This window comes from Diuraphis noxia, unplaced genomic scaffold (assembly GCF_037042655.1).
Source record: "Diuraphis noxia isolate RWA-SAM2 unplaced genomic scaffold, SU_Dnox_SAM2 contig0001, whole genome shotgun sequence".
Lineage (NCBI taxonomy): Eukaryota > Metazoa > Arthropoda > Insecta > Hemiptera > Aphididae > Diuraphis > Diuraphis noxia.
In genome coordinates, this window is record NW_028301711.1 from 66,690,539 (window position 1) to 66,707,851 (window position 17,313).

General features: G+C 29.4%; 1 protein-coding gene across 1 annotated transcript; it reads right to left on the reverse strand.

The window, feature by feature from the left end:
- Positions 1-7,982: 7,982 nt before the first annotated feature.
- Positions 7,983-15,063, reverse strand: LOC149061374 (uncharacterized). The gene is made up of 3 exons (XM_089214963.1): positions 14,598-15,063; positions 14,498-14,523; positions 7,983-8,297 (listed from the first exon to the last, which is right to left on the reverse strand). The coding sequence occupies exons 1-3, from the start codon at positions 15,061-15,063 to the stop codon at positions 7,983-7,985; spliced, it is 807 nt and encodes a 268-aa protein (XP_089071089.1).
- Between the last annotated feature and the right edge of the window lie 2,250 nt (positions 15,064-17,313).

A 17,313-nucleotide genomic window follows, 5' to 3' on the forward strand; every position in this document is an offset into this window, starting at 1 on the left:
TATTATTAAAATTTTTTGTAGAATTAAATGTTTATCTGGGCAAAGTAGAAAACATTTAAAAGAATTTTATGTCAGATGCTTCAGAATACTTATGGAATCTGTAAGTCTTGATGAATTTCGAACAATTTTAACTCATTTGTTAACAGTAGTATTAAGTGAAACCGATGGATGGGTAGATAATAACAATTCAATTAAAACCTCTTCAGAAATAGGAAGAGAATTTCTCATTGGTCGTATGAAAGGTTTAATGGAAAGTATAAGCCAACAGTTAAGTTGGCCAGATGAAACTGAAGACTCAAATGAAAAAAATGAAGAATTAGAAGAAGAACAAGATATAAATATGATTGAAAGTTTTCTGGAAGATATTTTGAGTGAAGCTAAAGTAAGTTCAAAACAAACAGGAAATCGAATATCCCATCGACTATGCAAAGATTTCCCGTTGTGGACATCAATTATGAAATCACATTTTCAATCACCTTACGATACTGCTACTTCTGCATAAGTTGAAGGAGATTTCAAGGAATTGAAATGCACAATTCTTCGTCATGAACGAAAACCCATGACTGCGGATAGATTTGTTGTTCATCACTTAAATAGCATTGATAGCAATACTAAGATTTTTCGTAGTTCACAGTTGAGAAATTATGCCATTAACAAAAAAGATTCAGATTTGACGAGATCAGAGTTTAATATATTTGATGATATCAGTGATGTATCTAAATGTCAATCACCTGAAACTTCTAGGATCATCTTAAATGATAATATTAATAAGCCAGATGATGAAGTATCCGGAAAATCATTGTTATCACCCATTCTTCGCTCATCATCAATACCAGATATTTTACATGTATCTGACGAAGTTAATGAACTAAATGTCTCTTTAAATTCATATCATCACTTGCCCTCATCATCAACACCAGATATTTTAAATGTGTCCAACGACGATAGTGAACTAAATTTCTCCTTAGTTTCAAAACATAATTTATCCTTAACATCAATACCTGAGATTTTAGATGTATCCAATGACGATAACGAACTAAACACATCTTTAGGTTCACTTAATGCTACTGAAAACTGGAGAGGATTAGGTAAAGCGTCTATTTTTATTGACAGTACTAACAAATCAAAAAGAGCAAGACCAACAAAATACATGCAGGCAAATAAGGAAATAGAAAAATTATTGAACAAACGATGTACAAGATCAAACTTGAATTGTGTATTAAAAAATGGTAATAACTCATCAGTTATAATTGATAAGAAACAAAGGTACCTCGTTAATAATACTTGTGCTTTTGACTCTGTTGCTGTTATAATTTCCAAAGCATATTTAGACAATCCTAAATATAAAACATTCATTGAAGATAATAAGCATCAATTTTTAAATTTTTGTAAGACCTTGGCTATTTATGGACCTTCAAAATTACTATATAAAGATCGTTTAAAAATTCTTCAGACTATATTTGAAGCGAATTGTGGTGTATCTGGTATTAAATTAATTAACACCGAGTGCAACGTTACATTTATAGTATCAGAACTATTAAAAGATTTTCCTTCAGTTTATGAAAATTTTACATGTACTAATGAAGACTGTAAATCTATTAAAAACCAAAAACTTCGTACAATAATATTACAACAACAAGATCTCATTGATATAAGGAATTTAAAAAAATCAATTGAACGTTACATCGAAATAAAAAACTATCCATGTAGAAAACCTTCATGTAATGGACAAGCTACAAAAAAAAGGAATTTGCAAGATCATTTATTCATAGAGGCTGACCAAGTAGACGATCTATGTAATTTCACGATGGCTGATTTTCCGACAACATTAAAAATTAACGATGACCGGTAAACTTTTAAATATACAACTGTATTAAAATTATTAGATAACATTTGCTTATGATAGTTTTAATTCATTTTTATAGATTCATATTTCATGGAGTTGTAGCATACGGTAACGGTCACTACATATGTCACATACGGCGTGATGATTCTCATTGGGAAACACATAATGATATGGCAGAAAAAGTTCAAACTTTCAAGGTTCCCAGTAAAAAAAATGTAGCACCACATTTGATTGTTTATACAAAAGCATAAATCTTTTCCATATTGTAATTTGTTTTAATTTGTTTTAATTTTTTAGTTTTACCAAAAATTTACTTTTTATTTAATTTTTTCGATCGTCAGGTTTTAAGCATTTTACCTGTAAAAAAAAATAATATTTATTTTACTACCTTGTTTTATTTGTTTTGTTTTTTTAGCCCTTGTTTTGTTATTCGATTTCCATGTTTTCTGTTGATTTACTAATTCGGGGAATGAATTTACAATTATTTACAATGGATTTACAATTGTTTACAATTTATCCGGAGTCGATAGCTCAATGTGGGGGGCCAACTTCATGGTTGCTTCATAAATGGCTTGAGTTTCAGCTCAGAATATACTGGTTTCAGGTGGAAGTTTGTGAAGGAGTGTGATATTTTTTTCTGAGATTGCAAAGCCAACACCATGGGTGGATTTTGATGCATAAGTATAAACTTTGGTGAAGTGAGGGTACTGGTCTTGTATAATTTCATACAATTTTGAGGTGATGTTAGGATTTGTGGCATGTTTGCTATGTTGTAGAAGTTCAGTATTGATTTTGATTTGCCAAAACCAAGTGGGGTGGTTAGGATATGAGATTTTGTTTTTTACAAATGTGTGTATATTGAGGTAATTTATTAGCTTGGAGAATATGACATGTATGGTAGGTATTATAGTCTTATGTATTTTGAATACAATACTTTTACACGGAAACAATAATTCTTACAAAGCAGTAGCTTGTGGAAATCTAGTAAAAACTATTAACAATAAATGTGTATAATTAATTAGGAAATTATTATTATTTTCAGAGTATCTAAGTATCTACCTATTATATAAAAAAGAAAAATCACAATTCACAACTATAAGTAGGAAAGTGACTACTCACGAGTAACCCAATTAAAAAGTATGAAGACCGTCCAACCGTCCAAGTCCTAATAAATATCACATAATAATACGTACATATTACATATGTAATAGTAAAAAATAACTTATCGCTTATAGTCAATGGAAGAGTGTGGCACAATTAAATAATTTTAAAATAAACAACTAAAAGATAAATTATTTAAATGATCAGCATACCGATGCATCAAAATTGTATTAGTTGGGGGATTAAAAAAAAAGTTATTTTTTTAAATTATTCAATAAGGGTTCGATAACTCAGCATTATCATAATTTTTAAAATTTTTTCGGAGTCGATCGGACCACCCGGGGGGGCTTTGTGATTTTGGCCCCTTCCCAACTTGTTTTTTATTTCCCGAGGCCCCAGACGATTTACAAATTCGGGGATTGAATTTACAATTATTTACAATTAATTTACAATTGTTTACAATTTGTTCGGAGTCGATCGGACCACCTGGGGGTACTGCGTGAACTTGGCCCCCCATAACTTGTTTTTTATTTCCCGAGGCCCCAGACGATTTACAAATTCGGGGATTGAATTTACAATTATTTACAATTAATTTACAATTGTTTACAATTTGTTCGGAGTCAATCGGACCACCTGGGGGGGGGGGCTGCGTGAACTTGACCCCCCCAACTTGTTTTTTTATTTCCCGAGGCCCCAGACGATTTACAAATTCGGGGATTGAATTTACAATTATTTACAATTAATTTACAATTGTTTACAATTTGTTTGAAAAAAATTGCAGAAAGTGGGGGGGCCAACTTCATGTACGTGTACTAAGGTATATTTAATGGTAAAAGGTATTTTAATGACTAATGATATATACATTATGATATATCATTATTTAGAATTACAATAAAATGTCAATACAGATGCACAGTTAAAAGTTGAAAAATAAAATATCTTTAATCATTAAAACACTTTTAGATTAAAGAAAATAAACAGAATATTATTTATACAACTATATAAACATTAAACAAACCACTAATAATTAACTTATTCTTGGATTCTGGACAGTAAATAATCATAATCTATGCAGCTGCATAAACATTAATTATTTAGTACATATTATAACAATTTACTTATAATGTCACGGAAATAAGTAAGGCGGCAACTCGCTAAGTCGAGTACAAAGTCGGCCATCAATATCTATAAAAGCAAACACGAAAATCAACACCGCGCTCAGTCATCCAGTAGCTCACCCATCCAGTAGCTCACCCGATGTTATATTTTTAATAATTTGTAAATTGTATATGTGTCGATTTTTATAAGTAGAAATAAATTAAATTTTCTGTAATTATTTTTACCTACTTGTTCAATCATAACATTTTAATATACCTCTCACTATTCTGGTTAGATCGACTTCAACTATACATTGGATTATACCAGATAGTTTTCTACCTGAGGGTTCTTCGAAAGGTAAGTAAAAATTATACATAACAAATATTTTATTACATTTATTCGTTTGGAAAGGAAAAACTCTCGTACCTATCCAGTGACGGCGCTGGGGGGGCATTCCGGTCAATTGCCCCGTATCTTCACTGCTTTAAGAGAAACACCTCCACAATAAAAAAAAAAATTTTCCTTAACTATCAATAATAAAATGTAATAATTATAGGTAATTAAATTTTATTACATTTGAAAATACCGTAATCAAGGGCTAGAACATTTTTCTAATAGGTATAAGTAATTTAGTCATTGTTTAAGTTTAGGCAATATATATATACAACTAATAATTAATCTGTTATATTATTATACACATTCACGTCTAAAAATAGAAAATAAAACCTTAAATGTTGGGACGTCGAAATATTATGTTATCGCTAATATTGCTACACGTTTTGAGCGATTTTATTGTACTGTGCTTTGTGCCGTCGTGCCTCGTATGTATTAAAATTTAATAAAATTTAATTAATTAATTATTTTTGATTCAACAATAATCTATCAAATATTAAATATATTATTAATTATTATATTAACATAATAATTAATAAATATTAAATTAATAACATATTATTATAAGCCAAGAAGTTCTTCACGCATACTCATAAGGTAATTATTCTATTATTTTATTTTATTAATACCCATAATCCATATTTTATATTATTGGTGAATATTAGTTATTTTCATATATGAAATAAATATAATTGTCTGTAATTATGTTAAACACTAATGAATAATTATAAAATTACCTACCTGGTTACCTAAATAATTAATATAGAACAATATTAATAAATAATTTTAAATTGCATATTATGTTTTAGAAATTTCAATTAATCACAATAAGTCTTCTGGTGATTATAACTTATTAAATAACCATAAACCTAATTGAGTTTTTAGTACCTATAATCAATGGCCAGTATAAATAAGTACAGAAAATATAATGTCTGGTAACCTCAAACGAGTAATAAAACAAAAAAAAGATGATTTTTTGAACACACAGCGTGGGTCATTGAATAAAATATATCTTGACTCCTCGAGTACTCCTGTAGTTGATATAAATGAAGTTGAGGTTAGTATGTTTGTTTATTTGTTATACTGTAAAAGTGTAAATACTATACTAAATTGTTGTATTTTGTGTGCATACTGCACAACTAATTTATGAAAAGAACCATTTAAATAATTCATTAGCAATTTGAATGCCATGTAATTATTTAAATTAAATAAAAATAAAATATATACTTATATAGGGTGTTTTTGAAATGGTTCAAAATCTGGGTTTTATCTTATTATCTTTAGAACATTATATCTTAAATCTAAAAATTGATACTTGTGAGATATTTCAAAAAAATTTCAAAAGATTCTTCATTTGGTCACTCCTGAGAGTATGTGTAGACTAGTTTCCTCAACCTTTTCAGAAACACTGTATAGTTTATCCAAGTGTATACTGTTAATTATAAAATAGTGCTTAAAATAGTAAAAAAAATAACAAATTTAAATTATAATTTTTAAATACTGAATACTACAGTAGGCCCCCCAAATAAAAATTGCCCAGGGCCTCATAATATGTAGCGCCGTCACTGTACCTATCCCCCGTAATATATTTCATGAAGTGATGAGTTAAAAAGTATATAATAATAATTCAACACTTAATATACCTTTCAATACTATCATTTTCTTTCTTCATATTTTGAACTCATTACAGTATTTAATGTTTTGCTAAAAAAATATGTGTTTAAAATTATTTAAAAGCCCCCCCCCCCATGTCGTGTTTTGAATGCATATATTATGATGTATAATAATTGTCGAAATTATCAGAAAGCTTTTGAAATTTCCGAATGCGAGGGTCCGTCGTATGTCAAGGAGAAGCAATGAAATCTGTTAAAAGAGCGATAAAGAGTGCGCTTAACATAATATTATAATAGAAAAGCACTATCAATCGTTTGTTAAGTCAATCGTCGTTACTCATAAGTCTCGATGTTTGTGCACGCGTCAGTTCGGCGGACGTTTATGCGAAGAACAAACAGCGTTTTTGGCCTATGTATATACTTATAGTGTTCAGTCAGTACCTACATAGTGGCTTTTAGTAGTTGGCAGCGGCCGACTCATTTAACTAATGCATTTTGTTCGAAGCCGCGGCACGTTATCGGGCCACCGACAACACCGCTGTCTCGCCCTACTACCCATCGCCAATCGGGTGTCGTATAAGCGCGCGTGTTTCGCGTTTAATTCCAAAATTAACGATTTCTCCGTCGGTCCGTCATCATCGCGGTCGTAGTAGTGAAATAAAAAAAATGACCGCCGGTGTATGATATAATAAAAAAATAAAAAAATAGAAAAGCTTTAGCGCCGGATATCGAAACACCTCAGACCTCGCCTGCACACCCTTTCGTCGCGTTCCCTCCGATAAACCCCTTACCGGTTGTAACTGGGAGTAGTATACAGGTATTATAGTGTAGGACTATACCTGCGATATTTGAACGCGTAAACGAGTGTGTGTGTGTGTGTGGTGTTATTAACCGGAAGAACGCCGCCGCCGGGTTTCATTTGGATAATGGACGCGCCGTTTCGTCGAGTCGCGTGACTTCCGTCAGGTGATGCGCGCCGCCACAACAGCGCGGGGTGGCGATTACTTATTATTGTGGAGAGACATATTTTACGCGCGGGACGAGACGAGTCGAGCCACGGCGGCGGTCACATACTTTAGGGTAGGGAATGACCGATGGTAAAACGACGCACACACGCACACGCGCCGGGGCCGGGTCAGTAGCGAAGCGAACATACGATAATGATGACGACGATGATAATAATAATAATTTATTGTTTCGATTGAACTAACAGTTCACGTGCTCGTTCGACCCAATGGTGTAGATAATGTCTTTTTTTTGTATTCTACGTACCTATATACGTGTAGGTATAGAAATTGGCAATCGTTTGATTTACTGCGCAATACTGCATTTTATACCATTTTCCAATGTCTATAATATCATACCATTATATTAACAAGAACAAATAAATAAGTAAGACAAACTACAATGAAATTTATCTCCAATAGGTAGGTGTCGCGTTGTGCCAATAATATGTGCATTGTGCAGTGTACACTGCAGACTGCAGTACATCATTGTTCACATACCTATCTATCTATATTTATGTGTGTTAATATACCTATTATGATATTATGCTAGTACCTATAGTAGTGAGTTGTAACTTGAAGGCACACTACATTGTATTTCCTTAAAAATTTACTAATACAGACGATTATTGATTCTCCTTTCGTTATTGTTGAAATATCTGTATTCTGTTGACAGTAAAGCAAATTCTTCTTTTATGGCAAATTTAAAATTTAAAACTTAAAACTAAAATACATTATTATAATAATGTTACCTTTAATTTTTGTAAGAGGTCAATTTACTCTAAATTTTATACTAACGGAACTATACGTGATCTGCTGAGCATACAATTTGCTATGTTATGCGTTTGTAAAGCCGGATTCCCACGACTGGTGTACTTGCCAAATACGCCAATAATTGTACATTTGACCAGTGCACGAATATGGTGCTCACACGTCTGGCGTACTTGACAAGTACGCCAATACCGGAGCACTAGTGCAAGTAGCCAAGTACACTGTTGTCTGTTCCCATTGCTGGCTGTTATACGAACCGGTCGTGGGATCAATAGTACAAGTATATTGGCCGTTCCTTTGACTTGTGTCACATTTACCGACAATCGCCGGGAACGACACCAGTGACAAATAATTGTACAAGTATGGCGATCCGACGGCATGGCAAGTAACCACCAGTGCCAAATATTGGCCAAATACACCAGTCGTGGGAATCCGGCTTAAGAAGAAGACAACGTATGCGGGTGTAGCATCCTCTTAACATGGACAAAACGCATTTACGCAGAATCATTTTGTCTATATGTTTTCAGGTAATCATAGAGTAAAATTACATAGGTCATTACAAAAAAGATAAAGAATAATATTTTTGAGGGAAGGACATATCGATTTGTCTACATATTGTCTTAGAATAATTTAAACATCATTTAAATTTACAACATTTTTTTGTTACTTTGAAAGTCGAATACAAAATCAAATAACAAAAAATTATAATATCGATATGTCATTCCCTCAAAAATATTATTCTATATCTTATTTGTAATGGGCGATTTTACTCTAAGATTACTTAAAAACATAGAAAAAACGATTCTTCGTAAATGTGTTTTGTCTATGTTGCGCGTGGGCCAAAGAGAGAAAACGAATAGTACGCTGACATCAATGGTGTATTTAGGTTTTTTCATGGGGGGATATGACTTTTTATGATATTACTAACTTGAGTGGGGCTACGCCCCCCCCCCCCAAGTTTCCAGGAGTTATAAAAGCTTATTAATATTAAATATACATTCTACGTTTGCCAAAATTATAATACACAACACATTACTTGGGATTTAATGTTTTATTAAACCAAAATCATGTTATTACAATACAAGATGCAAAATATGAACTTCAAATGCTCATAAAAATTTAATTTGACTTTACGGTAGAGATTTTTTTTTTTTTGATAAAATTAGGCGTACTTATGAAGAATCTTAAATTAAATTTTCAAATGTTAGATTCAAAAAGAAAAATTTTTATGAATTTCTGACTCAAAATAATTTGCTAATTTTCGTGTTTTTTCAGTATTTTGTCAAGATTTGAACTTTAAATGGTTATAAAAAAAAACCGTGACTAAGGATTTTTAATACTTTTCAACCACTATTGTAACAATATATAAGACGCATCGTATTAAATTTTCAAGCTTTTTTACCCAACAAATAAAGTTTTATTGACATTCAAAAAAAAAAAAAACCTAAAAATGTTGGAAACTATAAGTATATCCGTAAACAGCTCAAAACAAATCAAAATATTTTGAAAATTGTATCAAATATAGAAAGTGTTAATATAAACAACCAATGAAAATTGCATGTATCTACGGACATTTTTTTAGAATTACACCAAAAACCGAAATCGATTTTTACTAAAATCGAATTTGCGTAAAAATTCCCGTTTTTTCCTTAATTTTTCATTTGTTTTTCACTTGCTTTTGAAAACTACTGAAAAATTTTTACTTTTGACCCCCCCAAAGTACCATAAAGGTTCACTTTCCTATCAGAAAAGACACTGTTGAAGAAAATCTAAGCATTTTTACTATTCTAAAACGTGAAGACAGACATAAAAAAGTTTAAAAATAAAAAAACACACATCATTGTAAAATCAATACATTCATCGCTTCGCTCAGAATCTAAAAAAAAGTATTTGAATACATATTCATATTATTATATTTATTCGAATACTTAAAAATTTTACAAGACTGAACTGCAGTCTGCAAGCATAAAACGTTACTTTCTATTGGGAATAATAAAAATCTATCCCGTCTGACTATAAGCGCTCGGCGATTTTATTCTTGCAAATTTAATCAATTATTGATAAAAAAAAAAATCATAATATTTTAAATAATAATCATCAAATTATAACGAGTAACGACTATAATTAATTGTGTGTATACAGTCTATAGGGGGATTGATCCCCTTGATCCCCCCCCCCACCGTAAATACGCCACTGGCTGACATCCTCTTAATTACAAATGCAAACAGAAAATAATAATTACAGCTAGTTACTTATATTATGCACTTACAAAAAAATGAATCATTTAAAATGAATATGCCTATACAATTTTATGCTGAACAATTGTCTCATTATGTTATTAATTTTAAGAACCATGAAATTAATCAACTCGGAGAAATACATAGATAGGTACTTTTTTAGAAGAAAAATAACTAAACATGGTTGAAAGAATAATTTTAAAAAGGCGGTAAATCGTGGATGTCGCTCTGCTGTACAGTAAGTTACAAGTGGGTTACTGTAATGGATGGAATTAAATTTGAATCCAATGATATTATATCATTGTATACGAAAAACGATTCTGAGCGAAGACGGTTTATCTGTCTAGGATATATTATAGATTATTAAAAATTTTCAAATCTTAGTTTTAAAAAGAAAAATTTTTATGAATTTCTAGTTTAAAATAATTTGCGAATTTTCGTGATTTTCGTGATTTTTACATATGTTGTCAAAATTCAAACTTTGAATGCTTATAAAAAAAAATTGTGACTATGAATTTATTTTATTTTTCAACTGCTATTGTTAAAATGTGTTAGAAGCCTTGTATTCAATTTTCAAACTTTTCTACCGAACAAATAAATTTTTATCGATATTTATAGAAAAAAAACTAAAAAAGTTGAAAAATTAAAATTCAGTAAACAGCTCAAAACAAATCTAAATATTTTGAAAAATGTATCAATTATATAAAATGCCTATATAAACATTCAGTGAAAATTTCAAGTATCTGCGGTCATTTGTTTTGGACTTTTAGAGTTACACCAAAATAAGAAAATCGCTAAAAGTGAAAATCCAATGTTGTAAAAATTTAAATTTCAAATGCTCATAAAAATTTAATTTTAATTTCCGGTGGGCTTTTTATTTGTGATAAAGGTTGACAAACTTGTAAGGAATCTTTTATTAAATTTTCAAATCTTAGATTCGAAAAAGAAAATTTTTTATGAATTTCTAGCTTAAAATAATTTGTGAATTTTCGTGATTTTTACATAATATGTTGTCAAACTCAAACTTTGAATGCTTATAAAAAACAATTGTGACTATGAATTTATTTTATTTTTCAACTGCTATTGTAACAATATGTTAAGAGCCTTTTATTAAATTTTCAAGATTTTCTACCCAAAAAATAAATTTTTATCGATATTAATTTAAAAAAAACAAATAATGATCGAAAATTTCAAATGCATATGAATAGTTCAACTTAAGTCGAAAATTTATTATCTAAAAATTCGGTGAAAATTTCATGTATCTAAGGTCATTTGTTTTAAAGTTACATCAAAAACCAAAATCGATTTTGTCGAAAAATTAGTGTGTGTAAAATTTCCCGTTTTCACCTTAATTTTAGATTCTGAGCGGAGCGATGAATGTATTGATTTTACCATGATGTGTGTTTTTTTTTTTTTTTTTTTTTGTGTCTGTCATCACGTTTTGGGGCAGTAAAAATGCTTCGATTTTTGACTTCAGTACCTCGTTCGATCAGAAAGTGAATCTAGTTGGTAGTTTGGGGGGGTCAAAAGTAAAAAATTCTTAATACTTTTCTAAATAATTGAGTAAAACAAACTAAAAATTAAGGGAAAAACGGGAAATTTTACGCACACTCATTTTTCGACAAAATCGATTTTGGTTTTTGATGTAACTATAAAACAAATGACCATAGATACATGGAATTTTCACATAATGTTTATATAAGTATATTCTATCCACTATGCAATTTTCAAAAAATTTCGACTTAAGTTGAACTATTCATAGGCATTTCAAATTTTCGATCATTATTAGTTTTTTTTAAATTAATATCGATAAAAATTTATTTGTTAGGCAGAAAAGCTTGAAAATTTAATACAAGGCTCTTAACATATTGTTACAATAGCAGTTGAAAAATAAAAGAAATTCGTAGTCACAATTTTTTTTTATAAGCATTCAAAGTTTGAATTTTGACGTCATATGTAAAAATCACGAAAATTCGCAAATTATTTCAAACTAGAAATTCATAAAACATTTTCTTTTTAATCTAAGATTTGAAAATTTTTAATAATCTATAATATATCCTAGACAGATAAACCGTCTTCGCTCAGAATCGTTTTTTGTATACAATGATATAATATCATTGGATTCAAATTTAATTCCATCCATTACAGTAACCCACTTGTAACCTACTGTACAGCAGAGTGACATACACGACTTACCCGCTTTTTAGTTTGTTTTTCTCAATTATTTAAAAAAGTATTAAGAATTTTTCACTTTTGACCCCCTAAAGTACCAACTAAATTCACTTTCTGATCGATCGAGGTACTGAAGTCAAAATCGAAGCATTTTTACTGCCCCAAAACGTGATGACAGATACAAAAAAAAAAGTTTCACATTTTTCAATTAGTGTTTGATAACTTATACATATTTTTACATGGTTATAATGTTATAATATAAAATATTTAAAATAATACAGTTTATAATAGATTGAATAGATTAGTGGCATGGAAAAATTAAATATTACATCAGTGTTGGACTCTCCAACCGCTTCTTCGATGGGGCAGTAAAGCCCCAAAACGTGATGACAGACACACAAAAAAAAAAACACACATCATGGTAAAATCAATACATTCATCGCTCCGCTCAGAATCTAAAATTATATCTGGGCATCTCAAAGTGCCCGGAACAACGTTTTTCGTCTGGCAAGCGTTTTATACAAACTTTAAATACCTAACTATTTTTGTGCACAGATATTTATTAGGTAATTAATTTGTTAATCACATAGCATTATCATTTATCAGCAGTGCCTCACATTTGTACACTAGGAACATAACTGCACAAATTTAGATATTTTATCTATTGAAATTCGACATTCACAATGTTTACGATTACTTACAGTTATTTTTTACAATATCCCTAACTCGCAATGTTTTTCAATGAATATTTTAAAGATTTTTATGTAAAGAATACTATTGCGATTAGTGTTTACCTAACTTTAATGATTTTAAGCAATAATATTTTTTTGGGAATTTCTCATCATTCTTATAAAACATAAGTAGTCTATACTTCACACAGTTATTGATTAAATGGACATTGCAAGATACATACACAGAATTAACAAAATATGTCACTAAATTTCATTTTTTTTTTAAAATTAATTCTACATAGTGTACATCGATGACATTATGTATTAATTTTTTGTTTATATACCTACATAATATACGGACACGTGATTTATTTTTTATGTAAAAAAACGCTATTCTTTGGTTGAATATGATTTTATAACAGTTCATTCACGTAGAGGATAATATGAATTATGACCGTATCAGATGTTTTGTAATTACATTCGTATTGGATAATGTGTAATTTACCGGTCAATGGCCATAGATCGATAAATCGATTTATTATCGATCGTAAAAACCGAATAATATCCACTAGGACTCATTGTTATTAAATGAACAAACAACACGATTTGTTCATCTTCGAATGTGTCATGTGAATTTAGATTTGGTAATTTAGATCGTTGTTTTTATTCTTATCATTCTACCTATTGTGTTTGTGTTGTTTCTATTCAAATTCCTAAAAATCATTGTTATAGTTCAAGCCGGTGCTTTAGACGTATCTATAATCGTACATTTTTTTAGAATAATTAAAAACACGTAGATATCATGTTTGATGACCAAATTTGTTATGCATTATTTATTTTACCGGCGCACCATAGCTGTGATTAGGTTAGGTTACCATCGAGAAATTACAATTTTCCTATTAAACCACAACGGCGACTTTCAAATGAATTGGTTTATTTTCCAGGTTACCATGAAAATGGAATTTTGTACTTTAATATATACAGGGATTAATAAGTTTTACATAAAATAATAAAGATATATTAATACATAAATTCTAATTTTTTTGTTGCTACATGCGTGTATTTGCATGGTGTTTTATAAATAATATGTTTACAAGACAAATAGTACACATATAGATGTACAGTTATTCTTATTTTGTCTTAAAATTGCTTTATTGAACACTAACATCAGGTACTTATTAGTTATTACTCTTTTATATATGTATATAGGTACTTTTTTCTTATGAATGTTGCTGAAGAGTCAAATGGTACAAATTATGATAATGCCAAATGATAATTTTTTTTCTCTCTTTCTCTGTTTCTTTTTAAACTATTATACCTGTCTCTGTTATGTACAAAAGGGTCCTGCCCGTATATTCTAAAAATAAAAATAAAAAATAAATATGAATATTATGACTAGGGTTCGGGACTTCTTGCACTTAAAATTATCGAAATATGCATGCAAATATGCAGTCAAAATCGTCAAAATATGCAGCTAATTTTTTATAATTTTTTTTTAAAAATGCATAAAATATATTATTATAAAAAAAAATTTAAAAATTATAAAGGTGCTTAATATAATAAAAATAATTTTTACACGGGTTACTCATGCCTCATCTGTATCGTCTTCATGCTCATCTGTAACATAAAAAAAAAAAAAAAAACATTAATAGAGGTATTATTATGTTTAATAAGTTTTTTCATAATTTTACCGTTAATATTATTGCACTGTATGGTAAGACATTTTCTTATGTTCTCAAATTTGAATGCACGGCGATTATCGGTCAGCATATTTTTGTACATAGAGAAAGAACGTTCAACGTCCACGGAAGTGATCGGTGCGTACTTAAAATATATTAAATCGTTAATGTTCATATCTTCAGGTAATCCGTCAAAAGTTTCTTCATTTCCCGACAAAATGTTTGAAATTTTTATTAATAATTGATAACCTTTATTTTTATTTAACAAATTTTCTATTTTTGTTTTTATCGACATTCCTTGTTCACCGTTTATTTGGGTTAATCTTAACCTTACATCCTCTACTAATGAAATAGAGCTAGCAAGTGATAGTCCTTGCTTTTTAAGACTCGTTATTGTGTTAGGCAAATATGCAAAATTTGATTTAATAAACACTAATTGATTTTTAATGTTTTTTTGTCCAATATACTTTTGTGCCATTTTAATAGAGACCGCATCATTTTCATCAAAAGAGTTTAAAATTGACTGTATTAATTCAAAATGTTTACAATAATAGAGACAAGCTTCAATCCATGTACCCCATCTCGTTAAAATTGGTTTAGGTGGGAGTATTAATGTTGGAGCCATATTTTTAAAAACTTGAACGCGAGACGGGGCTTTACGAAACACTTTCTTTATTTGCAATAATTTTATGAATTTTAGGGTTATTTATACGTACTGTTTCAGCCACTCTATGAAAGGCATGAGCCAAACATGTTACGTGAATAATTTTTGAGTATAGATTTTTTATTGCATCTCCGGACTTTATACCATATAGGGTGCAGCGTCGGACAAAAACAACAGCACATCATCGTTTCTTACTCCTTCCGGCCACAGAATATTCATAGATTTATCAAATAATTTGAAAATCGTCGTATGGTTAGCTTTTTCCAACTCTTCTACGTGTAACAGAAACTGTTTACCGTAATTATTTTCTTCTAACGTACCTACAATGACATTTGCTATATATCTACCGGTTACATCAGTCGTTTCGTCAATGCTAACCCATATTTTTTTGCCATCAACGTAATTACGAATTTTGTTTATTGTATTTTTATAGACTTCATCAACATAACATTTACGCAGAGTGGACTCATGCGGTACTTCTTTTCCTGTATATTTTGTTAGAAAATTTCTGAAACTACAGTTGCTTAATTTATTTAATGGGATATTGGCGGACAACAATGTTTCACACAAGTCATACTTAAACGTGCTTTTTTGAATGCATTGAAGTAAATACTAACTGCTGTGACTGTTGTGAGGTACTATTAATCCGATCTTCTTGGCGCTTCACTGCTAATTTATGTTTTTCAGTTTTTAAATGTTGTAAATCATAATCAAATCTTAATCAAACAATAAATCGCCTATCAACACCTACCTTCGTTTCACATACTTTACAAAATAAAATAATTCCATCCGTAGAAAAAATATTTTTTACGAATTCGGATATACCTATATTGATTAATTTTACCATTTATTTTGGGCATTTTTAAACAAGTTTTTAAACACAAATTAATAATAAAAAAAAATAGCACAGTTAATAAGAAAAAACGTAAACGTGATGATGTGACTAACGAACGAACACGTACTGATTTTCATTTCATCGTACAATTCATACCCGGCTAATAATTGATTATTTGGTAAAGTTTGAATTTATATTTGTTTCGTGATAATAAGATAAATCTGTAGGAGTATAGGATCCATTAGGTTTTACCACAACTATACTAATTGTCGATGTTGTCGATAAAAAGGTTGATTATTAAGCGATGAAGAGACTATCGTCGTAAACAGACATACGTGTTAGATACGACAGACTATGGCCATCCAATTATGATTTTTCTCGACAATTTTACGTTTATAAAAATATAAAATGTGAAATATGCCGAAATATGCTAAAAATTGCTCAAATATGCGTTTTTCATAAAACATGACGAAATATGCAAAAATATGCAAATTCAAACTTAATATTTAATTTTGTAATTTTATAAAACAAATTTATAACTCACTTAGAAAAGTCTACGACCACTACAAAAAAAACATGCAAATGCAAGAAGTCCCGAACCCTAATTATGATTAACAAAAATGAATACTTTTTGCTAATAAATGATAAGAAAATAAATATAATTTTATTTACATGTCTCACAAATTTAAAATACTTATATTCTATGGAAACATTTTTACACTCAGAAAAAAACTAGTGTTGGTTTTAATTATTGAGTATCATTAATTTGTAGCATTAAAATTGGTTTAAAAGTAATTAGAAATTTCATAAAAACCATGAGAATATTATTAATTTAAGTATATTTACTTTGATTGTATTATAAAAATATCCCATTGAATTAATGTTTAATAATCAATTATATTCCAAAAAAATAATTAAAATAATTATATTCAAGTATTTAAATCATAATCACCTACAAATGTTTTATAATAAAATCAATAATAATATAGAGACAATTTTTATGACATATTTTCATTATTTTTGAACTTTTGTAAGTTAATTAAACTCATGTCAAATCAGATTAGAACTAATGATAAAAATCCATAAATGTCATCAATTTAATTAATTTAATTTACTTGATTTAATGAAAAAATATATTTTGTTTAATTATTTCAGATAAAAAGTTTATCATCATTTTTATTAGATGATTTACTTGAAGTTAATATAAATAAATGTTTATACATTATTTC